General features: G+C 40.6%; 1 protein-coding gene across 1 annotated transcript in view; it reads left to right on the top strand.

Moving 5' to 3' along the window:
- TMEFF1 (transmembrane protein with EGF like and two follistatin like domains 1) overlaps nt 1-26,305 on the top strand; it is a 128,452-nt gene that overhangs the window by 55,423 nt on the left and 46,724 nt on the right. Inside the window, exons 2-3 of the mRNA XM_054381615.1 lie at nt 18,170-18,279; nt 24,135-24,264. Of these exons, the coding sequence (XP_054237590.1) occupies nt 18,170-18,279; nt 24,135-24,264 (240 nt within the window). The remainder of the gene's footprint in view (nt 1-18,169; nt 18,280-24,134; nt 24,265-26,305) is intronic.

Below are 26,305 nucleotides of genomic sequence, written 5' to 3'. Positions count from 1 at the left end.
TTCCAACCACCAAAGGATGTTCAGTTGAGCAATGCAGGAGATTAATATTCTGCAGTGAGAAGGAACAAATGAATGGGATATGGAAAGAAAACACATTTCTTTGGATCTCTCTAGGGTTTCACACTTTCTGAGATAGTTGGAAGTGGTAAAGTTCAGTCCCATGTTCCCTTTCCCCTGCATGTTGAGGAAGTGATCCCAGGGCAGCTTCAGTTCATGTGCTCAGCATAGGAGCTGCTTATTGTTCTCAGTACAAAACAGGAGCTTGGGCATGTACAGCCTTGGAGATCTGCAGTGGGGTTCTGCATAAGCGTATCAGTGAGCATCATACAATGACATTTCACACAAAGTGTTTGGGTTTTATTTTCCTGTGTTGGTTAATGGCTATTTCGAACATCTGCATGAACTTAGAGGAAAGGCATGAACTTCTCAATGCACAAAAATCCTGTAAAATTGCATGGTACCAACAAAACACATTATAAAAGACTCATGCTGTTCTAAACAGCAAGTGCTCCTAGCCCACTCTTTCCCCTTCTAAAAGCACCCAACTGTGAGCTCTTTTAATGGAAGTCTAAAGTCTAAGGTTAAAATATAGATGTTAAACTTACGTTTTGAAATAAAATTTAAAAAGATTACATAGCCACTAAGCAATGCTGAAAATTCTTATTATGTGGGGCAGTGCAGAGTAACTACTGAACCCCTCCCAAGAGTTTTTCTTCTTATTTATTGTTAATGCCAGCTATCCTTTTTCTGACTGTTTGCACTGCTCATCATTGTCTATTCTTTTTTATATTTTGATCTAACTGAATTACTATTTACTTTGCTTTTGAAACTTGTGTTCATCTGTTTTAAAGTCCAGTGGACATCTTCAGTATCACAGATTCATAAGATGATTTGGAAGGGACCTTAAAGATCATCTAGTTGCAACCATTGCTAATATTTTTGAAGCCCTGCAGTGGTACAATATCAGATTTGTGTGTTTGATATCTTAAAGTTTCAGGCAGCCTCACGTAGACAGAATGTTTTTCCACAGTCACCAAATCACCAGGAGACTAGCCCTGAATCAGTTTTTGTAGGAAACATGACCACGGTCACAAAAATGTAACAGTAGAAAGTTGATTAAGTAACTGCATAATTACCCAGCAGTATCAGGTATGAGCTGTTTATAAAAGCCATGTACTAAAAATAAGACTTGGCCAAGTTTCCTTGGCATTTCTCGGTAGTAAACCTAAAATGTCACTGCTGTAGAAATGTGACTTCTCTGTCCCTAAACAATCTGGTCTGTTTATAACAGTTTTTGTGAATTTTTAAGTTTTCTAAAGGTATGTCAGCTACGTCTTCAGACTGCAAAGAGCATCCTGGAAAAAAGTGTATTCCACATAGTGACTATTGCAAATGTCTTTATTCTTTGCAAAAGGGCCAAAGGTAGGGTGAAGACCTGGTGTCTGGGATTTAAACACTTTTAGAATGTCACTGGCATCATTTTGGATTGGAGAAGGGAGCTCTTTCAGCTTGTTCACTGGGCCCTTTGAGCCAGTCTGCTTTAAAGACTGTGCATTTAATGGACCCAGAGTCCCCAAACAGACTTAACAGACAGAAGCAGAAACTTGGAAGGAAAGAAAGAAGCGGCCCTTAGGCTGTGTGAATTTCCTGCGGAAAGTCTGAGTCTTCGAACCATCTGCAGGCCTTTTATCTGTGAAAGTCATTTTTCTTTTTTTTTTTTTAAATCATATTGACAAGTGAAACTGACCTTTGAAGCAGCTACTGAGTCAATACATGGCTCTAGATGTCTTCAGAGGCTTTGTTCTTCCCCATACTCAACATAGCAAAAATAGGAATGAAATGATTATTTGAATAATGCATGAGGGATTATAATGATATATTCAATTAAAATTTAGTAGTATTAGTTACACTTAAACAAAATTCTTCTTTTAGTGGTGGTCATCTCCAGTGTTGTTTAAACAACCTACCAGCATGCAATTTTAATGGCAGGGCTTGTGATACTCCTCTGTATTCTAATGCATTGTGTGTTTTCTCATCTGTGAATATATAATGTAATACCTCAAGTCCATTTTTATACTTTTCTACCATTCTTGTGGGCTGTGATTTAGAATTCTATAAAGTCAATATGGTCAATATTTGTGTAAGCATTATTAATAAGTTCCTAGCTATGTAATTATTGGTAATTTCATAATGTTCTTATGTGAGAGATAAACACAAATAATATTGTTTCCTAGATGAAGAGAGTCCTCTATCTTTTTTTTTTTATTTGTTTTTTTTTCTTCCCATAAATTTTTAAGACTAAACAGTTTACATTAATGTTTAAAGATACACCAGCTGTAACTATTGTTTGAAGAGCTAGTTAGGTGAAGATGATGTGCTCCTCTTGTTCAACCTGTTTCAAGTAACAAGTCTGGAAACCTAAGCAGATTTTATTATAGTGATTATCCCAAAGTAACTGAAGGTTTTTGCAAAATACTGCTCTGCTTTGTCATAGCTGAGTAATAACAGCATAATGCAAGAATTACTTCCTTATTCTCTTCCATATTTAAGACATTCCAGTGCTTATCAGATGCAAATAAGAAATCGTCAGAAAGCATCTGGCATCTGTTGCACAACACATCATGCATTTCAGTACCAGGAAAATTACCAAACTAAGGGAGGAGCATGGCTATGAAAATCTTTCTCTACCCACCTATAGCAGATGGTCAGATTTCTAATTTAAAATTTTCTTGGAGTTTTGGCATATTGCCATCTGTCTCCACAGCTGCAACAGTGCAATAACTCTGTCACCTCTCTTAGAAAATGTTTCTTGAGGTAAATTTAATGCCTAGCGAAGTGTTGAATTCACAGCTGCTGGGAGCAGAATATAATATGTAAGGGATGGCCACAAGGCCCTGCTGATTTCCCTCACCCGGTTACAAGTAAGGTTGTGTTTAAGTGAAAGGGTTGTGAACAGCATTAGGGAGTTGGTCAGGAGATGTTTCCAGTTATTTGTTTTTACAGGCCCTTCAGTAATCCTGTGTATAAAGAATTGATCAGCAGCGTCAGTGGAGATCATGCACAAAGAGCTTGACTAAGTTTATGGAAGACACTAATAACCATTACTGCAAGAAGACTTTTTGCTGTAAGATTTTTCTTTGTCTCAGTTCTGTCAGTCTCAGTTAATGTTAAAAATACTAGTATAGAGGGGCATTTGTAAAGTTAAATATCTTGCCAAGTGTTCAACCCATATATCTGCTTAGCTATTCAATTGGAGATGGTGGTCTACCTCAACAGAGCTGCCAAAATAGTTTTCAGAAATAGCACTGAACTTCTGTCATGGGAAATGCTTTACTGATATTCTCTGGTTCCTTTAGGTTTGTAAGTCAGACTCTTCCAGATGGAAGATGGGTAACAGGCACTACTAACTTGAATTGGATGTGAAATTCCATTCAAGGACGAAGATCTTCCAATCCCATGACAACAATGCGAATCATAAAGTTTGATCTGCAGTCTCTGTGTTTGCAACAGCTGAAAGTTAATATAGACATGAAATTTACTTTCAGAAATTAATGTGCAATTTTGGCTGACTTTTTCACTTCTGAAAACTTAGAAATAAGTTTCATTACAGGTTTACAGATCTTGTGAGGCTTTCAAAACCTTTGATTCTCTCATAACCTTCAGCTGACAGGTGACTTGCTAGCATTTTTGGAAAATGTCAGTTGGATGCTCTGGTTCCAGCTGGTTTCTCCCCATGTTCAGTCAGTCACAGAGCTAAGGCTTGCAGGAGTGGATTCTTTTATGGTTAATACAAGAAATGGATTGGTTCTGGGTAAACACAGGTGACTGGAAAGAGAAGGTAGGGGAGATGAAGTATCTCCATTAGAAAACCAGTGCTGGGTGCACAGGGATGACAACTGCCCTGTTAGAGGAAACTGCACAGGCAAGGGCTGCTTGGCAGTGGGAGAAATTGCAGAACAGAGATCCCTTTCCTCACACATTTGCAAAGACAGTACCCTTTCTGAAAAAATGGTATCTATGTTTGATTCAAGTCCAACTTGGCCTCCTCTTATTTGTCTTCTTTGTCCCTCTGTCTTACCCTCCCTAGGGCAAAACTCATCTCAAAAGCATGTTCAAACCACCTGTGTGTTGCTGCTGAAGAGCCAACCACATACAACACTGTGTTTCTGAATAAACAAGAGTTGTTCCCAGTGGGGCTATGGGACACGTTTCTGGGTTTGCATGGTGCTGGCTGCATTAAGCTCTATCACAGCAGCACAGTTTGAATTCTGAGCAGTGATTATCAGCTATTTGAATACAGCAAATGAGTCCTAGCAGCTGCATTAATACATCACTGCAGCTCTTTACTTAGTGTTAGTAGCCTTAGTGAATATTCATTTTTCTCTCCCTAAATCTTTTGTGTCTGCTCTGTTTTTGGTGGTCATAATGATTTTCTAGGTCTGCTACTGAAGATATTTCTGTTAAAGGGAAGGTGGTGAGAGTGAGGAAGGATAACCTTGTGGCAGAACAATTGGATAGAGACAAGTTCTGTTGTGGCATCCTGCTTTGGCCTTGTGTTGTGTCCTTGGATAAATCCTTTTGTCTCTCTATACTTTTCTTCCTCATCCACTGAAACAGACATAATAATACCTAATTTTTCTCATGGTCTGTATGGTTTCTCTGCTTATGCTGTGAGTAACGGACTGGCTGTAATCCCTGTCTTTCAAAAGGGGGATCTGATCTTCACTGCAGCCTCTAGGTATTACCATATATCACATAGCTGTTAATGAGAGTGACAGGAAATGATGAGTAATGTTTAAAGTTTAAGCTATTTAGAGGTCATATTTCAAATTTCTGCTATCACGTCATCTTACAGACAGCAGCATTTTCCCCCTACAAAGTGAGTGATTAAGAGTAGATTAATACAGTATCTGACAACTTTTTATCAGATATTTTCTGTTGCTTTTAGGGGAAAGTTTCCAATCTAAGGAATAAATGTTGCCTTAAAACATTTCTTCATACCGTAATTCTACACATTTGCCTCCAATAGATGGAAGTCCTAGTCAAGCTAATTATTATTTGCATAAAAATCAGATCCTCAAAAAATTGCTGTGTCCTTGATCCTACAGGCACTTAAAGGCATTCCTAATCTTACACATGATCAGTTCCATTTAGTTTATTTAGATTGCACAGATGCTCAAGGTTAAGTCTCTGCCCAGGCACTTACAGGACTGGAGCCTCAGATTATGTGTGCTAAATGGCAAAACACCTTTTCAAATAGAGCCATTCCTCATTAAAATTAATATTTTTCCAGAAAATTCAACAAAAGCCACATATTTTTCTTGGGTTTATAGCTGAGAAACTAAAGGAATTTGCATTCCAGAGAGTTTCCTTTTTTCTTCTGTCTTTTTAAGTATAGAAGAAAATGCTGGGACAAATGGAAAAATGGAAGGGAAACAGAGTAGCAAAAGAGCCAATACTGAACATTGAAAATATTATTACTGAAAATATTTGGCTTTGAATCAATGTATGTATATTTATTTTTAATTTTTTTCCCCCATGAAACATACCATTTCTGGCAATTATTTGTAAACTAGTCTAGTGTGCAGAGTGTAATATCCTGAGTTGTGATATATATATAATCTCTGTCAACACTTTCTAGGTTTATCCCTAAACGTCCATGAAACCCTGTAGGTTTCCCCTAGGATTTTCCATGATCCTGGCGATATTTTTAATTAAAAAAAAAAAAAAAAAGAATTTATTTTAAGGCTTTCAAAATAAGTCACAAGTAAATGTCTTCTAGGAGGACAGTGCATCTCTAAGTATATTAGTTGACAATCTGGATGGTTTCTCCACAGCTGTGAACACAGTTGCACGTGGAGCTCTGAAGGATCAGGATTCAGCTGTCATTAAAACGAAATAAGCAAACCACAGGAACTCAAGCAACTTTCATACCTTTCCTTACAGGAAAGTGTAAACCTATTTCAGTTAGGACTTACATGCTGATGTGACCATGAGAAAAAAGGAAATGTTTGGGCTTTGTGGTAAATAGACACACTTCTCATGTGCTCAAGCTCCTGCTGACTTGAACTCTTGTTTCAGCAATCAAGAAACCCTCATGATCAAACCCCTCCACTGCTTCCCTTACTATTGCTCACAGAGATGAAGGCTGCTTTTTCGGACTGACACAGAGCTCTACAACAGGGATCAAGGAGATGAGATAGCTAAAGTGGTTCTAGAAAGGCTATGTCTTAGTTGCATCAGAGCACTCCTCACACCAGGGCTTATTTCTTTCCCGTTGCAGAAGAAATTGAAGTAAGGAGCAGAAAACAGAAGTACCTGGGCTTTTAGCACCTTGGCAAGGTAGATCCATTAGCCATCCATCCTCTACCTGTAAACAAATACTGTAATTCTGGAGTAAAACATGACACTTCTATTCCAGCTCTTAATCTGGTGAGCTGGTCCCTTAGACTAAAGCACTACCTTTGAGTTTTGTGCCAGGAATGGGATCAGAATTTGACCAATATTATTTTGCAACTTATCATTGGCTTGAGTTACACATGTTACCTACAGGTCAAAGAAAATAATTCCCTGCAGCATTTATGCAAGATAATTATTTGCTTCAGCATTGGTTCTACCACAGTTTTACTTTGCTTCAGCCTTCAAGTTCTCCAGGAGTATAAATGAGAGCTTTCTTGTTTTGGAGTGTTTGAACAGCTTGTCAGTCCTCTACAGGCTTAGGGAAATAACTGTCAGGTTTACTTTATGAACAGGACTAAAAAGTTCACCTTGGTCTGTAATTGGCATAGAAAGATTTCTTCAGGATGAGGATTCATTAGCAAAAGTTGTGGCTTCCGTGGGAGCAGAATGCTTGCCTGCTTTGTTCATACATGGGCAGTGATGCTAGAAAGTAAGTGGGACTCCCCAGAGCAAACATACAAGGCCCTTAGTAAATCACTTGGAAATATTTTGAATTTTTGACCATCTACTCTGCATACTGAGAGATAGCAGAGACAGGCATTAAGGGAACAAAGACACACATCATTTTCCATTGACTGTAACTGCACATGCTGCACAAGTGTCAGGAATTAACAATCTAAGTTATGCAAATGAAAAATTTCATGGCTGAAAAGGGGTGCTGGAGTGTAAGAGCATTATTTTAAAAGCTCTCCTACCAGAATGCATCCATTTGTACAGGCATTAGCATTCATCAGCACAAGTTATCCACTATTCTGAAAAGTTCACGTGTTTAGAAGACTTTGCATGGCCTAAGACTAAATGTCTAAGTTTCCAAATGCAAGGACCGTTAACAGTGCCATGAGTGGAAAAGAGTCAGTGATCACTTACTTGCCTGTGTTTGTGAAAAGAAACACATTGCCTATGTTTTTGATTTTGTCACGAGCCTCTCCCAATGTATCCTCCCTCAGCACCTCCAATTAGCAAGACGTTGGACCTCTCTTCTCCAAGTGGCCACTGATTTTAGCATGAACTTGTAGAAAGCTCATTGTTCCAGGCCTCCACCTCTATCAGGTTTGGCTGGAATCACCCAGTGAGTGCAAAAGTTATTGTACCAATGGAGACATGAGAGGAGATGGATTCAGGTTGGGTCAGCAGAGGTTTGGATTGGATATTAGGAAAGATTTCTTTACTGAAGGGGTGGTCAGGCATTGGAGCGGGCTGCCCAGGGAGGTGGTGGAGTCGCAGCTCCTGGGGGTGTTGAGAGGGTGTGTAGACGTAGCAGTTTGGAGAATGGTTTGGTGGGCATGGTGGTGTTGGACTGATGTTTGGACTTGATGATCTCAGAGCTCTTTTCCAACTGAAATGACACTGTTCTTGTGCAGCCTTGGTTTCCCTAGAAACTGAAAATTGATAATACATGCTGTAATCCATCTTGCTGCAAAGGTGCTACATGAGCACATTTATTTTCTGATATTTTATTTTAATTTTACACAACAGCATACAGTGACATACTAACTTCCTTGTAACAACCTTACATAATCACATTTGACAGTGTTTTGTTTTTTTCCTGTAGTATGACAGATTCTGCTTTGTAAGCAAGTTTTGAAGTCGGTGTCCTGGATAGCTGTTAGCAGAACAGCACACCAGACCCTGGATCCCGAGACAGATTGCTGTACTGCCTAACCTCAATACAAAAATGTTCATGAGACAGAAAATAATTTCAAGTTCTCACTGCATCTTTCCCTGTCTCTAACCAATTGCACAGCTAGTCAGTTTGTAGCATTTGCTGAAATATTCACCTACAGATTATACTGAATGTTTGAAATATTGGCAAGGCTTTTAATGTAACAAAAAATTGCCACAACTTTCTCTACAATTTCTTTTTTTTTTTTTTTATGATGGAAACAGAAATGCACCATGGGCTGAACCCAATATTTTGACAGAACTGTCATCCAAACATTCATCACTATGACACTTTCCTTACTTTTTTTTTCACATTGAATAGAGTTAGTCTGAGACTCAGTGGTAATGTGAATAATTGCAGTGTGGGAGACTCAGGTTCAAAGCCAGACTTGTTACCTTGCTGTGTGAGTGCTACTTGTTATCATTTGCTGTGGCTTCCTATTGCATGCAAGAATACTAATTACTTTAGCAGCACGTTTGCATCCTGTTTTGCTCAGTTTTAAAAGGAGACTAGAAATGTAAAAGTATAATCATCCTTGGTAGATGGGATGGCACTTAAGCAATCAACACAGTCTTGTAAAAGTAGTTTTAGGGAAATATTTCAAGCTTTATTCACTCAGTTAGCATTCTCAAGAGCCAAAGTACATCTTAATCCTTTTATTTTTTTCTGCACAATTAAGTCTTAAATATTGCATCAAGATACAGCAAAACAAGTTTTGCTAGTCTATAATACTGCTTAAGACTGTTTTGAAAACAGCAGATTTGCCAGCAGCCACCCAAGGCATCCATTAATTGGCCAATTACAAAAATATGTCTGGGAGTATCTTAATTCCATTAGGCTACAGTTGTCAATTTTTTTTTAGGGTAAATTAATTTTAATGATTTTGTTTCTTTCTTTTTTTTTTCCCCCTACAACCTCTAGGCTGTTCCAGTGAATGGTTTTCTTCTAATGCAAGTGTGAAAGAAAAATTATTCCATATTACAGAAATATTACAGAAAATGTTTTAACTGGTTTGGTTATTTAAAACTTACATTTGGTTTTGATTGTCCTCTGTGTCATACTTTAATTTTCCTCTTTTTATTCTTTGATTGCTTTTTTTAAACAGCTGTTTTCCTTGTTCTTCTATTTCCACTTTCCACAATCTCCACCTTCTTAATTTCTTGTAAATTGTTTCTTGCCAAAATGCCACGTAAAATTTGTGACAACAGCCATCTTTGAAGGGTATGTGCAGGATCTGAATGGAACCCTCCTTATCCCTGAATCATTTCCCAGTAGTTTGTATTCTTGCCTGTTTTGTTTTCTGAAAAAACATGCTTTTTCCTATGAACAAGTTTGCATGGTCCGTTCTGTCTTGCTTTGACTTGTCTGACACAAGCAAGTATCATTCATTTGGACAAGTAATTACTGATTTTATTCTGAGAGTCTTGTCGGCCCTCTTTTTCCTCCCCCACAACCTCAGACCTTTTCTGAGAAGGAATTCCACAGACATAAACTCTGCAATAGAAATTATAATGATTTTTGTAATCCACAAGTACTGAAACAAACAAGGACAGCAAATGATATGGATAGCCTAATGCAGAGATTGTTTATTAATTACCAAGTAATTGGCGTTTTCAGGTTTCATCATAGAATGGTCCAGGCCAGAAGGGACCTCCAAAGGACATCTAGTCCATCCTCCCTGCAGTAAGCAGGGACATCCCCAACTAGACCAGGCTGTCTAGGACCCTGTTGAGCCTTACTTTAAATATCTCCAGGGAAGGGGCCTCAACCACCTCCCTGGGCAACGTGTTCCAGTGTTCCACTACCCTCATAGTAAAGAACTTGTTCCTAACATCATCAATGATAAACACTTGTTTTGCAGGTGGTGGTTCTGAAGGCACCATGTTTTAGTAATACTTTGCTCTCTAACCAGCGAAGCAAGAAACAACACTCACTCCTTGGGTTGCAGCTCTATGGTCAGGCATCCTCTTTGACCTAGGGACATGCAGCAGTGGTTGCTCACTCGCTCACAGTTATGTTTTAGTGAAACAGTTTATGAACTTTGGAAGAAGAAAAAGCAGGAATAAATACTACATTTGCTTCAAATGGCATCAGCGGCAGGTGTCAAAGAAATTGATGCAAAGCCCAGGGGCTTCCTTTCCACCAGAACTGTTTGTGTAAACGTGCACATCTGAGCAGTACATGCTGACTTGTTTTAAAATAAACAATCTTCACTACACAGGCATTTGGAACACATTTCATCTTCAGTATTTGGCACACACTGGGTGTGTTAGGCTCCTAGTTCTTTTTCTTGCTGCAGAAACAGAGCACAGAAATTGTGGCAAGAGATATCAGATTAGCACTGGTGGATGCGGCACTCTGAAGGTGGTAGAAGATAAAAATACCCTTTGGTGTCCAGCGTGACAACTTTTGCTTCCCATCTTCTGCAAAAATCTGAGACATGTATGTGTGTCCCTAAGTCTGTGTCTCTGTTTCATATTTCTGCTGTACAAACTGGAAGCCCAACATATGGTTTCACTATCTTAAAAGAAGCCACAGAGTCTCCAGGAAAAAAAAGCTATTCTTAGTGAATCTCCCTGTTAGGCTACTGTAATGACAGTAAGGGGAACACTCCATTTCAGGCTCTGCTAGGACTTGATCCTTGCTTCTTCAGTGCCTCTGCATATGAACCCACCTACTTCAGAGATTTTTTCACCTACACTTCTTAATTCAGTCTTTAAAACAGAAGCATATTTCTTGAATGTTACTCTGATGTTTTCAAGGGGACAGAGAAAAGGTAATGGATCCATCTGTAAAGAGAGACTGGCTAAGGAGGGAAACTGGTATAATAGGAACCAGTGGTAATTGAAGACTGGCAATAAAATAAATAGAAACAAGTTCTGTTATACATGGCTCTAACTTCTACTTACCTGTGAGATTTGTATTCAGTGGCTGAAATGGGGAATAACTTATGTTGCTTCACTTCAAACATGTATTGCCAGAGTCAGAACAGCTAGATCACACAGGTGGTCTCTCAGGATCATGCCTCCTGTCCACAGCCTGTGTGTAACAGCTCTGCAGGCATTTGCATGGTTTACTGCAGGAATGGCTGTACTGGGTGCACTTTGAAAGAATAATGGAACGAGGCCAAGCTTGGAGATTAAGACATCTAAATGTAGATTCTTATATATAGATGTGTGCATGTGATCTAAGTGTCTGAACCAATGTCAGAGGCACTGTAGGTGATGGAAATCTAAAGTGACTTAAGGTACCAGCTAGGATGCTTGTATGTCTGCATGAGACTGGTAGCATCTACAGCAGAGCTGCACTGTTTTGTTCTGGGGTGTCAGGTAGGGGTGAGCAGAGGTGTCCCAGGGGCATCCAAAGTATTCCATGGAGAATTTTTTTTTTTTTTGCAATAATATTCTTTACCTGTGATGCCACTCAAACTCACCATTGTGATTCACATGGGTAGGATGTGCTTGGGAGCACCTGGGACAGAGGTCTATCAGGGTATGATCTTTGTTGTGGGGCAAAGGATGCAACTAGTAACTGAAGTTTTATTCAAGAGTTAGATTTAAGACATGGGTTATTACTGTGCTAGTCATGTGAATAAAGCTTTATGATCTTTATGAGAAAGATTTTCTTTAAAGATTCTTTTCCCACATTAAGTTCTTCAATCTTTCTTGACTAATTTGCCAAAATCAGAATGATTTAGCAAAACCTAAAAACCCAGTGATTAGCTAAAGCAAATCCAGAGTCACAAGGCTGAATCTCAAAGCTGAGTAGTTTATATGTTTTCAGCTCACTGGATTTTTACTCTCTTCTGTGGTCCTAAGAGTTCATCCAGTCACAATGCTACTATCTCCAACATACTTTGTGAGCTCTAGCATATCTTCACGCAGCATAATTGCTGTGAGCCCTTTCCCAAGCTAATGTTAACATACTTCAATTCTTACAATTTTGAAGATTCTTTTAGCCTGTAGAGTAGTAGAACCTTTATGAACTTTCCCAGGTCTCTGTGTTTGTATGTGTATGACCTTCATGAGGGGTTCTGTATTGTCATTTAACTCTTAACTTCACAAAATCAAACTGTTTGAAGGACAGAAAAACAGCAGTGAAGTGCCACATATTGTCTTGCCTTTTCCCTCTAGTGGGAAGGGTGCAGGCTGCACCCCACCTTGTACCAAACCCACAGGTCAAGAGGACGGGGTGAGGAGTCCCAGTACCTCCCCTGGTTGGAAACAGAAAACAGCCAGGCAAAGAAGGTTTTTCCCATGCAGAGCTGAAGTACTCAAGAGGGCAGCACTGCTACTAAACCCACCCACTCCCATGCAGAAAAGGTGTTTTGCTGGTTCTTTATATCCTTTCATCATTACTATGTACTATTGCCAGCACCAGGAGAGACATGAGTTTCAAAAAACCAAATTGCTCATGAAGTTGCCAGATTTGCTCATCTTAGATTTTATTTTATTCTCAAGGTATCCAGATGAATGCAACATGTCTGATGTACTTAAACCTACAAATTCAATTTAATCTTCTGGTTCAGCATTTTGACCCATGTAATGTAGCTTATAATGAGAGGTTCATGCTTCAGAGCATTGCATTTTGAGGTCACAGGCAAAAAGCCAATCTCCAGATACTTGGATGAAGCTGAACATCACATTCTGTGAAGGGAGTCAAAATGGAGAAAGTTTCCTCATTTTTTAGTGATGTATCAAATTATCACAAGGTGAATTCATTTCAAAAGAGCTAAAAAAAAAACAACGAACCAGAAACCTTGATGTCAGTCTTTGCAGCCAGATTTCTGCAAGATGCTCTGTGGGGGCTGACCCTCACAACACCAGGAGTGTATCTGCTGAACAAATACTAGCAAATCATTTTTAATACCTCATTTCAGGTCTTTGGAGAATAACTTTATCATAAATTGGGAAGCCTGATTTAATTGCACTAATTATGTTTTCTCCTGGGAGCTGATGGGTTACTACTTGCCATCTTCTTGCTGTATGCAATGATTCACACTGAGGCTTTTTCTTATTTATACTTGCCAAAAGTCTAGGAAATGAGTTGTGATAGGTATTGAAGAAACATGTAAGAAATTACCCTAAATCATTTGCTACATGTTCCTACTCCTTTCATAGATCTGTTCTCACATATGATAGTAATGATGTGTTCTTCGGGAAATAATTGCAGAAACTCCATGTTATTTCTCTCTCCATGGGGAATCCACTGAAGAGAGAACATATTTCAGACATGCAAGACATCTATGGTTCTTTTTCACATCTTTCTATTAACATCTATCCTCATCTATTCTTTCTTGAATCAAATACCTGTAGATGCAAAAGTCATTATGACAGAGGCTTGATTTTGCTGCTGCTAGAATTTGCCACTGAATGGAAGCAGGGATTCAGTGACATCCTGCCACAGAATAAAGTTCATTGTATCTTGCCTTTTGTATGACTGAAAAAATCACATTGGCTTCTTGCTTCTGAACAACCTTCCCTGCTCAATGTTAATCTCATGCAAACAAGCTTAAAATCAGTATTGATCATTTATGTAGAAAGAAAGACTCCACTCCTAAAATTAACTAACTATTAAGATCATGTGCTTTCTGTCATCTTAATTTTTTTTTTTTTAAGAAATTAAGTCTTAGTTTCTTGGGGCAAGGGAGGCTCACAAAAAGTGATTTCCCCACCCTATCTGCATGTCTTCTGTTATAGTTTTGCTCTGAAATCTTTCCCTTTCTCATGGGTGTTTTGAGTCAGAACAATAACTAAGTTAACAACAGGCAGCATCAGTGGTTTTGGCCTCTTACACAGTCACACCAAAATGCTTAATTTCCCTTAGGGAAAATCTAAGTAGAATTTTGAGGGTTTTTTGATTGTCGGGGTATTTTTGTATGTGTTTTTTTGTTTGGTTTGTGGTTTGTTTTTTTTTTTTTTTCCCTTCAGACCAGAAGCAAAACCCAACCTTTCAATCATTTTGGGGTGGGGACAGCAGACTTACAGACTTCTTCTCTGCATCCCAGAGAGGGCAGCTGTTTCTCTGGGATGAAGCTAATAATACACCTTGTGGTTTATTAATACACAGATCCTTTCTATGTAGGGCAATGAAGCTGGTGAGGGGTTTGGAGAGCATGTCTTGTGAGGAGTGGCTGAGGGAGCTGGGGTTGGTTGGCCTGAAGAGGTGGAGGCTGAGAGGAGACCTTTATTACCCTCTGTGGCTGCCTGGAAGGAGGTTGGAGTGGGGTCGGGGTTGGTCTTTTCTTACTAATGTAGCTAATGACAGGACAAGGTGAAATGGCCTCAAGCTTTGACAGAGGAGGTTTAAGTTGGATGTTGGGAAGGATTTCTTTGCCAGGGGAGTGGTCAGGCATTGGAGCAGGCTGCCTGGGGAGGTGATGGAGTCACTGTCCCTGGGGGTGTTCAAAGAATCAGTGGATCTGACACTTCAAGACAGGTAATAGGTGGAAGGTTAGACTTTATGATCTCAGAGGTCTTTTCCAACTTTAATAATTCTGTGATTGTAAATCTTCTAAGTAATATAACTGTGAGTATAATGTGACAGGAGATGAAACAGAATTGTTTCTTAGAGGAATTTTGAGTAGCTCAGGACCTTTTTTAATGCTTCTGTTAATTTCCTGCCTCAGCTGACTGTGTGTGCATCTGTCTGCATAGAGAGGAATAATTTGATTGGATCTGAGACCTGGAGCACCTCTACTAAGAGAGAAACAGAGAGAGTTGGGGTTTTTCAACCTGGAAAAGGCTCTAGGAAGACTTAGCAGCCTTCCAGTATTTGAAGGGGACTACAGGCGATCTGTAGAGGCACTTCTGACAAAGACATGGAGTGACAGGATGAGGGGTAAAGGCTTTAAACTGGAAGAAGCTGGATTTAGATTAGGCATTTGGAGGAAATTCTTCCCCATGAGGGTGCTGAGGCAGTGGAGCAGTTGCTCAGAGCAGTTGTGGAGGCTCCAAGCCTGGAAGTGTTCAAAGCCAGGTTGGATAGGGCCTTGAACAACCTAGTCTAGTAGTGCACATGGCAGGCACGGTTGGAACTAGATGATCTTTAAGGTCCCTTCCAACCCAAACCACTCTATAATTTTAAGTACATCTCTGGTTCAGCCTAAATGCTGAACTGCTAGCTGGGGACTGTTTCTCACACCTCCCAGGTGCCAGCCTCCCATGCAGAAAGGTGAGCTCCCTTGCCCCTCCCCATAGCAAAGAGGCTCCCTCCAGGGTGGTCATGTGCCCTTTTCACACTGTGTGACATACAGGTTGAGGAAAGTCTGCTCTACACTGCTTACGCAGTTGGACATTGTGCTGGCCCTCAGGATTTCAAACACAAGTTGCAACTGTTTCTTCTGCTGCCTGGGGGTATCACGTCCAGCAAGCTCAACTGAGAGTTGAGAAGAGCCAGCCAGATCCTGGGCTGCATCAAGAGAAGTGTGGCCAGTAGGGCAAGGGAGGTGATTCTCCCCCTCTGCTCAGCTCTGGTGAGACCCCACCTGGAGTACTGTGTCCAGTTCTGGAGCCCCTATTACAAGAGGGATATGGACATGCTGGAAGGTGTCCAGAGAAGGGTCACCAGGATGATCAGAGGGCTGGAGCACCTCTCCTATGAGGACAGACTGAGAGAGTTGGGGCTGTTCAGTCTGGAGAAGAGAAGGCTCTGAGGTGACCTTCTTGTGGCCTTTCAATATCTGAAGGGGGCTCCAAGAAAGCTGGGGAGGGACTTTTTAGGATATCAGGTAGTGACAGGACTAGGGGGAATTGAATAAAGCTGGAAGTGGGGAGATTCAGGCTGGAAGTGAGGAAGAAGTTCTTCCCCATGAGAGTGTTGAGAGCCTGGAATGGGTTGTCCAGGGAGGTGGTTGAGGCCCCATCCCTGGAGGTGTTTGAGGCCCCATCCCTGGAGGTGTTTAAGGCCAGGCTGGATGAGGCTCTGGCCAGCCTGATGTAGTGTGAGGTGTCCCTGGCCATGGCAGGGGGGTTGGAACTGGATGATCCTTGTGGTTCCTTCCAACCCTGACTGATTCTAGATTCTATAAGAGGGGACCCACATCTCTTCAGTTTCCTGAGCCAATGAAAACAGGATTTTGAAAGCTGTTCACACTGTAATTTGAGTGTTTGGTTGCTCCCATTTATAAACTCCATTTCCTGAAATGCAGTATCACTCAAGGTGGATCCTTCTTTCAGATATGACAGTCATTTGCCCTTAATTAATCTTGATGGTTTGTTCATCTTTGTGGAAGAGACCTTCTCCAGGAAAGAGGAAGGCACGTTTCCTTCAGGAGTGAGTTATGAACACACTAAACTGAAAAGCTGCAATGTTCTGTCACATTAACTCAGTCCCTACAATGCAGCAGTTGTGCTTGATAAACAGCGACATGAAGAGTAACGTTAAAGAGCACATGCATGAGGTTGTGATGGCAACCAGGATACCTAACTACCCAGTGTTACATACATTGCCCTCCTTATTTATGCCTTTGGGAATGATGGATGTATAGGGAAAAAAACCCAAACACCCCAATATTTATTCCATTTTTCATCACAGCTGACAAACTCCGTGGATTAGAGCTAGACCTTCTGTTGAGATATAATCCTGTAAATTTTGTGCTATGAAAAAAAAAAACCATAGTTAAGCTGTATTAAATGCAGGAATATATGGCACATAGCATCATTTATTGCAGAAATACTGATATAATTATATATTTATTTATATAAGCTATGTCTGTGGGTGTATAATATTATGTAAACCCACAGGAGCAGTGTTTCAGGGTGTCTGTCACTGTCACACCAAAGTGCTGACACTGCTGTAAGCAGGAGGGTGACTGCCTATTTAAGACTGCAAGTGGCAGCAAGTATTATTGTAGTATTTTCTTCTGCTTTTTACCTATCTTTTCCCAGTTCTAAATGGCTGGTATTCAGTGCTTTCTTTAAGCAAGTTGCCTGGACAGGGCTGGCTTATTAAAAGTTACAGACATTATTTTAAATCACCTCGTTGTCAATGGATGTCATTAGTGGGTTATATTGCTATAGTCCTGGGGGTTTCTAACACAAGCCAAAGCACAGACAGCTTTGAATGATGTCCTTTGATATTGGTGCAGCCTTAAACAATGGCAGAGGATTTTTCCAGAGCCTTTAGTGTTAATTTTGTGTTTTCATTGGAATTGATATTAGCAGCACCATCCCCATGCAGCATGGCAAGGTCACGTTTAGGCTAACACTGGCTACTTCCATCATCCCTCCTGTGCCACCTTCTGCTCTCACTCATATCAAATACTTATTTCAAAAGAATATATTTATTCTCCTTGTAAGCTGCTCTTGCATTTGATGCCCAAAAAAAGCTTGAAGCCATTTAAGCAACCTTTGTGCTGGAGCTAGTGCCTGTGCAGTTGATGTGTACAGACTCTTGGTTTCCCTCTTGCCAGCTGTACCTCTGCTGCATTTGTGCTTCATATTTTTATGCAGCAGTTAAGAGAGAGGCCTCTGGTTTATTACTCTGGCTCCTACAGCGTGAGCAAATTGTAGTACTTTAAACACACTTTAGTTTATTGTTAGTCAGAAGAAGAAGAGCGTAGGCAAACTGCAGGCTGGGAAAAAAAGGCAGAGAAATTCTGATATTGTAGCTTTTCTTCTTCTCCAGAGCCTTTGTGGTAAGGCAAAGAGAGGTAGGGCGTAAGAAACAAGGCCTGTAGCTCTGTAAAGGTTCTGACTCCTGTGAGGCCCAGCTTCTGCAGAGGAAGCTATTTTACTGGGAGCATCCCTCACAGGGTGCATATAGGAAGGAATTTGGGCAGTGTGAACACTTGCCACCTCTGTATCTGTTTGCATGGTGAGGTGGCATTTGGTCACAACTGCTGTGCCAACAAGGAAAAGCTGTCCCTGAAGAGCAGGACAGAGCCGATGCAGGACAGCCTAGGGAACAGCTCTGGGTGTTTCCCTTTAATTTCTGTATGAGGCTAAGGCAAGTGAGGGGGCTCAGTGGGTTTAGGGACAAGGCAGTTCCCAGAATTACTCACCTTACCGTTTCTATTCTGTCTCCTTTTTCTGTTTTTCTTTGTAGAGTTAAACGTAAGGGAGTCCGACGTTAGAGCGTGTGATGAATCTTCATGTAAATATGGAGGAGTATGCAAGGAAGAGGGCGACGGCTTGAAATGTGCGTGTCAGTTCCAGGTAAGGGCTGCTCACCTCTTTCTTTGCTGTTTCTGACCAATCTCTCAGCTGTATTGAACTATTTGTAGAATCACTATATTTTTAATTTTTTTTCTCATCAGCAGGCTCGCACAGTCTAACCATAAAGCTCTTTGTTTTAATGGCACTGATTGGGATGGTATGTGACTGAACTTCACCTGGGGGTGCTCAGGGAGCAAGTGGAGGGTGTAGCATCATGTTAGTTCCCCACATGGTTTTCTAAGTCAGCCAGCAGCATAGATCGACCTGAGGAAGAAGAGAGGGCCGCCATTTGCTGGGCACTCATCGCCCCTGTGACTGGCAGGAACAGAGGTGAGGAGCACTGGGTAACAGCCACTCTCTCCATCCCCACCTTGCCTCATCCTGCCCCAAGACTCAAGAAGGGAGGGAAAATGACCTACAGCAGGGAGTCCAAGCATGGTCACACATACCAGATGAAGTTTTATAGTTTAAATGCAGTACTTATTATGGACTGCTTGCTATAATACCCAGTATTTGTAAGGCGCTTCACTGCTCTGCTGGTAGCCAAATGTGGTCCATTAGATCTGGGAAGATCTTGAGGCATTTTAACAAAAGGTAATAACAAGATCAGTGATCATAAAGTTCATGAATGAAAAAAAAGAATTAGTGTCACTCGGGGGAAAAAAATAAAGTATGGAAATTTGATTTAAAATATCCTATGAATTTTTAAAAAGTCATAAATGGCAAGTTCAATTTGCTTTGCTGTTTTTTTAGCCTTTAGTTTATGGTTTGTATAACTGTATTCCTTCCTCCCTCCCATGCCTGTCTTTTTTAGAGAAAAGAGGTGGCAGTGCTGCCAGTCAACCCTGGAGAGGGCTATTTTTCAGTGTTTTAAAAATAATCCTGTGTTCTTTTTCAAATAAATAATAACTCAAGTGGAAACAGAACAGCAACAATGTGTATGGGATCTTACAACAGTTTTGGATTCCAGTGTTTCAGAGCTGGTTCATGATGTGCTTGTGTCTAGGTGGATACTATGTTGGGGGCGTCCTGCAGCTTAAACCCCATAAGAACAATGGGATCCAACTGCCTTTTAAAGGGAGAAAAAACTCTTAGTAGAAGAGGCTTGCACTCATCATAAGATAAAACCTCAGTAATAATTTTTAAAAGGATAAGAAATTCAATCCCAGGCTAAGCAAAGGTGTTATTTATTTTCTATAGGTGGTAAATTTATGACTGCTTGATACCAAGGTCATGAGAAATGAAAAAAATAACTAATCCATGAGAGTAGATTTAGACTGGATAAAAGGAAGAAAGTTTTTACAATGAGGGTGGTGAAACACTGGAACAGGTTGCCCAGAGAGGTAGTGGATGCCTCGTCCCTGGTAATATTCAAGATCCAGTTGGATGAGGCTCTGAGCAACATGATCTAGATAAAAATGTTCCTGCTCACTGCAGGGGAGTTGGACTTGATAACCTTTGAAGGTCCCTTCCAACCCAAAGCATTCCATGCTTCTATGGGATAAGACAATACTTTGTCTTGTAAAGTCCATTTTTAAAACCAGTATTATTTTTAATCTAATTATAAGTTTACTTGTACTTCTTGAAAAATTAGTCCTATACTTTAAGGAAAAATGTCTAAGGATAAGGAAAAGGTGCTTTTATTTTTCAGACATGAGGTTGAATTCTTCCTGTAACTCATTCTTCATTATTTGTCTGCAACTAGCAGCACCAAGATATGCCAGGCAACAAACAGCGAGCCCATACTGTTAGGTTCTCTCTGTGCAAGACTATCTGATAGCTAGCTAATTTGTTTTTTTTCCTGACATTGCAAGGTTTTGAAAAGGAATTAGACACATCTGTGTACAGTGCTTCAGCTGAACACGCACTGAAAGGAAGTGTGGGGATATCAACCTGTTCTCCCTGGAGTGCCTTCCCCATTCTTCACAGCTGGAACAGAGCACAGACATAAATGCACACTGGGTTGACCTAGCAAGGCACTTGCTATGCTTTTAACCTCCAGTCTTTTGGAAAATGTACTCTAGTGAGAAAGTTGACTCAATAAAATGGTCTCAGGTTCAGGTGCTGGTCAGGTGAGGATTTTCCTACCAGAGTGGGGACTACTGCCAAGTGTGAGACTGCAGCCCTGGCTGCCTGACAGCAGACTATGTTAGGGAACAGAGGAGCACGGCTGTTCACAGCCACCCCTGAACTAAGGCCAAGGCTGGCATACACCATTCCTTAGATTTGGGAATTTGGGAATTCAATTCCCTTCCAGACATTGCCTTTCTTCCTTCTTCACCTTATCTGCTGCCATCCCTGTCCTGGCAGCGTTTCTTAACTGTTTGGTGTTCTAAAACTTTGAATATTAATGAGCCATAGTTTCTTCTTCTGGGAGCCCCTTTGGAGATGACTGACTGCCAATTTTGTCATTATCACTGAAACAGCTATAGTGTCACAGTGGCAAGAGCTCTGTGGGCTGTGACCTCTCTGAGCATCTTGTAGGCTTTCTCTGTCCTGCCAAGTTGCCTGACATAAAGAGAGAGACCCAAGTTCAATTCCTCAGAATCAGATTTACAAATTAGACCATAGGAGATGTGCTGAAGGGTTCAGTTGTGCTCTGCTTGTAGTGACCTTAATGATATCCCTAATTTCTGCAGGTCTAGTCAGAAAAAAGTTTAATTCCCTTTATATCACAATGGAGAAAGGGCATAGCACATGCTCACCAAACTTTTGGGAAGGTCTTTTGATGTAATTTGGATGATGTTTTACAAAATCTAAATTAAAAACTGACCAGCACTTAATGTGTTAGGGACTGATGGGGAGAGGTGAGGGAAGGAAGAGCCAGCACAGGGCTCTTTTTCAATCTCAGTAAGAATGGCTGAATAACAAATGGTCTCATCAGATAATGTCTTTAGTAAGACAGAATAGGCAAAGGAATACAGATAGCGAGTCAGCCTTACATACTTTCAGATGCTGGGAACCCCACAGTTATGCAGCATCGGATGGAGCCCAGAGAGATTTTGCTCATCCTTAGAGCAGATTCCATCCATGAAGAGATCACAGAATCACAAAGTATTAGAGGTTGGAAGGTACCTTGAAAGATCATCTAGTCCAATCCCCCAGCAAGAGCAGGATCACCTAGAGTAGGTCACATAGAAACACATCCAGGTGAGTTGTGAATGTCTCCAGAGAAGGAGAGTCCATAACCTCTCTAGGAAGCCTGTTCCAATGTTCTGTCACCCTCAGAGTGAAGAAGTTTTTCCTTATGCTCACATGGAACCTCCTATGCTCCAGCATGCCCCTTGTCCTATCATTGGACCTCACAGAGAAGAGCCTGGCTCCATCCTCCCATCACTTGCCTTTCACATATTTATAAACATGAATGAGGTCACCTCTCAGTCTCCTCCAAGCTAAAGAGACCCGGTTCTCTCAGCCTTTCCTCATAAGAGAGATCTTTGTGGCTCTGTGCTGGACTCATTGAAACAGTTCCCTGTCCTTGAATTGAGCAGCCCAGAACTGGACACAATATTCCAGATGCAGCCTCACAAGGGCAAACTGGAGGGGGAGGAGAGCCTCTCCTGACTTAATAGCAATACCCCTTCTTAGACACCCCAGGATGCCATTGTCCTTCTTGGCCACAAGGGCACATTGCTGACTTTTCTGATCATTTGAGATAGTAGAGGATTTCCTCACAAGAAAACAGCTCTACTCCTAAAGGACTTTTGCATGAGAACTTTAGGCTGCACTGTACTAAACTGCTAAAGGCTCACCAAACTGTGAAAAATGAATCACTCTGCCTCTCATTTTCCATCATCAGGACAGAAACCTTAAAATATCACATAGCAACTTTAGGATTGAGTAGAAAATTTTCTATCAGAAAGTATTGTCCCCCTCAAGACTCACCTGTTTAATTATTCCCTAGAAGTAACTCTTCAGTATGAGATGTGACAGAACTGGTGGCTGTGTTTAATGTCTGGGAGCTACTCACTATGGGAAAGTATTATGAAACTGTTAAAATAATTTTCAGAGCTGGCAGGATGATTTATTTCTCTCCATGCATGCTTAGTTCATTCTCAGTTGGCCATGGATGGCAGGATGTCAAAGGAGGGGTGGATGATTCCCTTCAAAATTACATTTTAAAAATTGAGTATTTTGAAGTTTGTGTATGCCAAAACACAAAGAAACTGTTATGGCAGAGACTGTCATTTGGAATTCGGAGAAGAAACTCTTGTCCTTTGGAGGCAGTTTATCTTAACTAATGCTGCAATTTTTGTGTGGACCCTCACTTGTAGAGCAGTTTAATCATACACTTGATATGGTTATTTGGTGAGTAGTCTGTATATTTTTTTTATTGCTTCTTGTTCTTTGATTTTTGCTTTGGGTTTTTAAGATGCAAAAAATGTTTGGAATTTCAGTTACCTTTGTAACCACACAGGGCAATGTCTCATTTTTCACACAGTCAAGTGGGGTTTGGATCTCCAATTCAGGGGTGAGTGGTTCATCACTCAGCAATGTTAGGCATATTGGTGGTCTCAGTGTGTTTCACACCATTTTAATGCATATCATACATCCAAGGGGTATATAATCCATCTTTCTTAAAATGTCAGAAAGCAGCAAAGTAGCAGCTGCTCTTGCCAAAGCCATTTGCAATGATGAATTTTACATTTGTCCTGTTTAAATTATTATTGAATGTACTAATGCTACTGTCTTTGAGCTTAAAAAAATTTTCAGTATTGTAATACAAAAGCATTATTATAGTTGTTGACCAAGTAAAACATACTCATGATACTCATGAATGATGCTGGGTTGCATCAACAAGGGCATCACCAGCAGAGATAAAGAAGTCATTATCCCACTCTACTCAATGCTTGTCAGGTCACACCTGGCTTTCTGCATTCAGTTTTGGTCCCTGCTGTACAAAATAGATGTGGACAGGCTGGAAAATGTCCAGAGAAGGGTCACAAGAATGATCAGAGGACTGGAAGACATGCCATGTGAAGAAAGGCTGAGAGAACTGCGTTTGTTCAGCCTTGAGAAGAGAAGGCTTAGGGGAGACCTTATTACTCTGTACCAGTACCTAAGGGGGAGCTGCCAAGAAGATGGATATTCCCTTTTTACAAGGAGTCACATGGAAAAGACAAGGGGAAATGGGGACAAGTTACTCACAGGGAGATTCCAGTTGGACTCTGGAAAAAAATTCTTCACCATGAGCACAGTTAGACATTGGAATAATCTCCCAAGGGAAGTAATGGATTCCCCTACACTGGACAATTTTGAGACTCAGCTTGACTGGTTGCTAGGATATCTCATTTAAACTATACTGTTACCTAGAAAGGTTGGACCAGATGATCCTTGAGGTCCCTTCCAACCTGACATTCTCAGATTCCACAATTCTATGAATTTAATGGGGATGGTGATTGTTTTCCCTTAAAAGATCATTCTATGACCAAAAAGATTAGCAAATCTGCCCTGTAGCACTGTTTACTTCAAAGTTGCCTTTTCTCGGTTTCCTCCCCTGTGCCTAGTCACACATTCTTGTATTTGAAGGAGTTTTCTCCTTCCTCAGTGTTTATCCTTCAAATATGCCTGTCATGTTCCCTCTAGCCATTACAAAGTCCCACAATGGTTATTTTGTTCTTTTAATCTTTCCTATGTTCAGTCCATATGGAGTTGGGCTATTATTTCAATGATCCAAAAGGAATACATGCAGTGATACCGAGAAACTAATATACTTTAAATGTTACTTTAGTGAACAGTTACAAGTTACTGCTAGTAATTCTTATTTATACAACTATCTTCCTGCATGCTAATATGCAATTGAGATTAATCACATGATTTTGTATGACTGGGTTACTTTATAATTTCTTTTTCAGTGTCACACAAACTATATTCCTGTTTGTGGATCCAATGGAGACACTTACCAAAATGAATGCTTCCTCAGGAGAGCTGCTTGCAAGCATCAGAAAGAGATAACAGTGGTATCAAGAGGACCTTGTTATTCTGGTACGTAAAACATCACTTTGTGTTACTAGTGAATACTGTCGCTTGGTTAGCTCTTTAGTTCTGCTCTTAATTCCAGATATTTTAATTTTCATGATTTTCATAGAATGAAATAATGTGGAAAACCCCAGTCCTCTTTAGCAATGGAATATTTTTGTAGAGAAGAAATCTGATACATCTTCTGATATGCTAACATGTTAATAAATAACCATTAAAAGTAGCAATACTTTATCTGAGAAAGTAGTTTGTGAATGCCTCTGCTATATGTATAGAGGAGCCTTCATTTGGGGGATGTACAGAATTAGTGTGGCCTCCAGCGAGTGACACTAATCAGTCTGACTACCACTCTATACCTGTATCCAACATATTATCTTTGACTGCTTTAATTTTGAATGATTACACTGAAGATTGCCTAACTGCTACAAAATTGTTGTACCTCACATTTCTAATGGATTGGCCATTACTGTCTTCCTACACACTTAAAACACCAATTTTGCACATTTAAAATACATGGGAGAGGTTTTCACTGTCTTAAATATTGCAACGTACTCTTGGACACAGAAGCTTAGCCACCAGAGGTCTTCTGAACCTCTGGACAGATTCAAAGCTGGTCAGAGCAGACACATGGCTGGCTTTCTCATAATTAAATTACATGACTCAATAGCATCAACAGCTGCATTCTTTTGCATAGATAACACAAAAAAAAAGAATTTTCAGTTGTGGGACATCACTTGTCTTTTGATATACGATAGTTACTCAATTAAGCTAAGCAAGGTTATATCTGTATGGCAGCCAAACATAACTATGGATCAGGTGCACATGCTCCTAGCTAGCTTTAGGTTGGCTAGTCTAGTTATCGACGACAATTTAGAGGCAGCAGTCTGGAACTCACTGTTGGCTGCAACATCCTATTTGGAAATTAGGGTAAATTTATGGATAGTGTACCTAGGCCAAGTCCTTGCTGCTGCCAGTCCCACAGCTACCTCATTCGAATGATGTACAGCTGTGTTTTACATGAGCTGCTCTAATGCCTTTGACTACAACACAGACTTAGGGCTGTTTACTAAGGTCCAAAAACAATCCATGATGTTGGTCCTTGTAATAAAATATATATTTATATATTTTATATTTATATATTTTATATTTATATATTTCTGGTGGTGGTATCTTCAGACACTGCTTTAACTTATTTACAAAGTATATTTACAGGGTCTGTTATTTGGTTGTGGGTATTACATTCTGCATATGAAGTCAGTTAAACCATTTAAGCACAAATCTGAGAATTCCCAATACAGCAATTTAAATTGGAAATAAAGGTGCCGTGATCTGCAGTTTCCCACAAGGGGCATTCTATAGCAAATTAGCCAGGTACTCGTGGCTTGCCCCTCTGCCTGGTATCTTCCCAGACACTGTAACTGTAATTCAAATGGCTCTTGGCTCAGACAGGGCAAAGGGGCCTCTCTTTTCTCATGCCCAGCTCATGGTCTGGAGCTTTTCCTTGGCTTGGAGAGGCCTAAGGGGCCTCTCTTGTGCACTCCATCACTGGGCTGTAGCCTTTCCATGGCTCTTCTGGGATTCAGTTCTCTCAGGGCTTTTCCCCTTTCTGCCTCCGGCACATGGCTCTCAGAGTATTGGTTGCCTTGGTCCAGGTGCAAGGCCCAGGCGTGGTTTGCCTGCTAGGACAGCATTTGGCTCTCCTTGCTTTCTTGGTGAGCGCAAGGCAAACTGCATACCATCTTGGCTGGTTTAAATACTGTCCCAAGACAATTAATGCCCTTTGGTAACAGAGAAACCTGATAGCTGAACCTTTGGGATGGGGCATATCCAAACATAGCCAGGGGCACACACAGTTCACAGGTGTGTTCCAAGGTTAATTACATGTGCTACACATTTGCCTGGACCATCTGGACCCAAGGAAGTGTCCAGGTTCGCACGTTCACATGTGCTTACCTCACTGTCAGGGTCAGGGCATGTTTTGGGGTTCGTCCCTTCAGGACATTACCACTCCTTTGCCAATGGGCATTTATTGTCAAGGATAGTAATC

The sequence above is a fragment of the Indicator indicator genome, chromosome 6 (genome assembly GCF_027791375.1).
Source record: "Indicator indicator isolate 239-I01 chromosome 6, UM_Iind_1.1, whole genome shotgun sequence".
Taxonomy (NCBI): domain Eukaryota; kingdom Metazoa; phylum Chordata; class Aves; order Piciformes; family Indicatoridae; genus Indicator; species Indicator indicator.
Note: the sequence above shows the minus strand (reverse complement) of the source record. Positions and strands in the feature narration are given on the sequence as shown.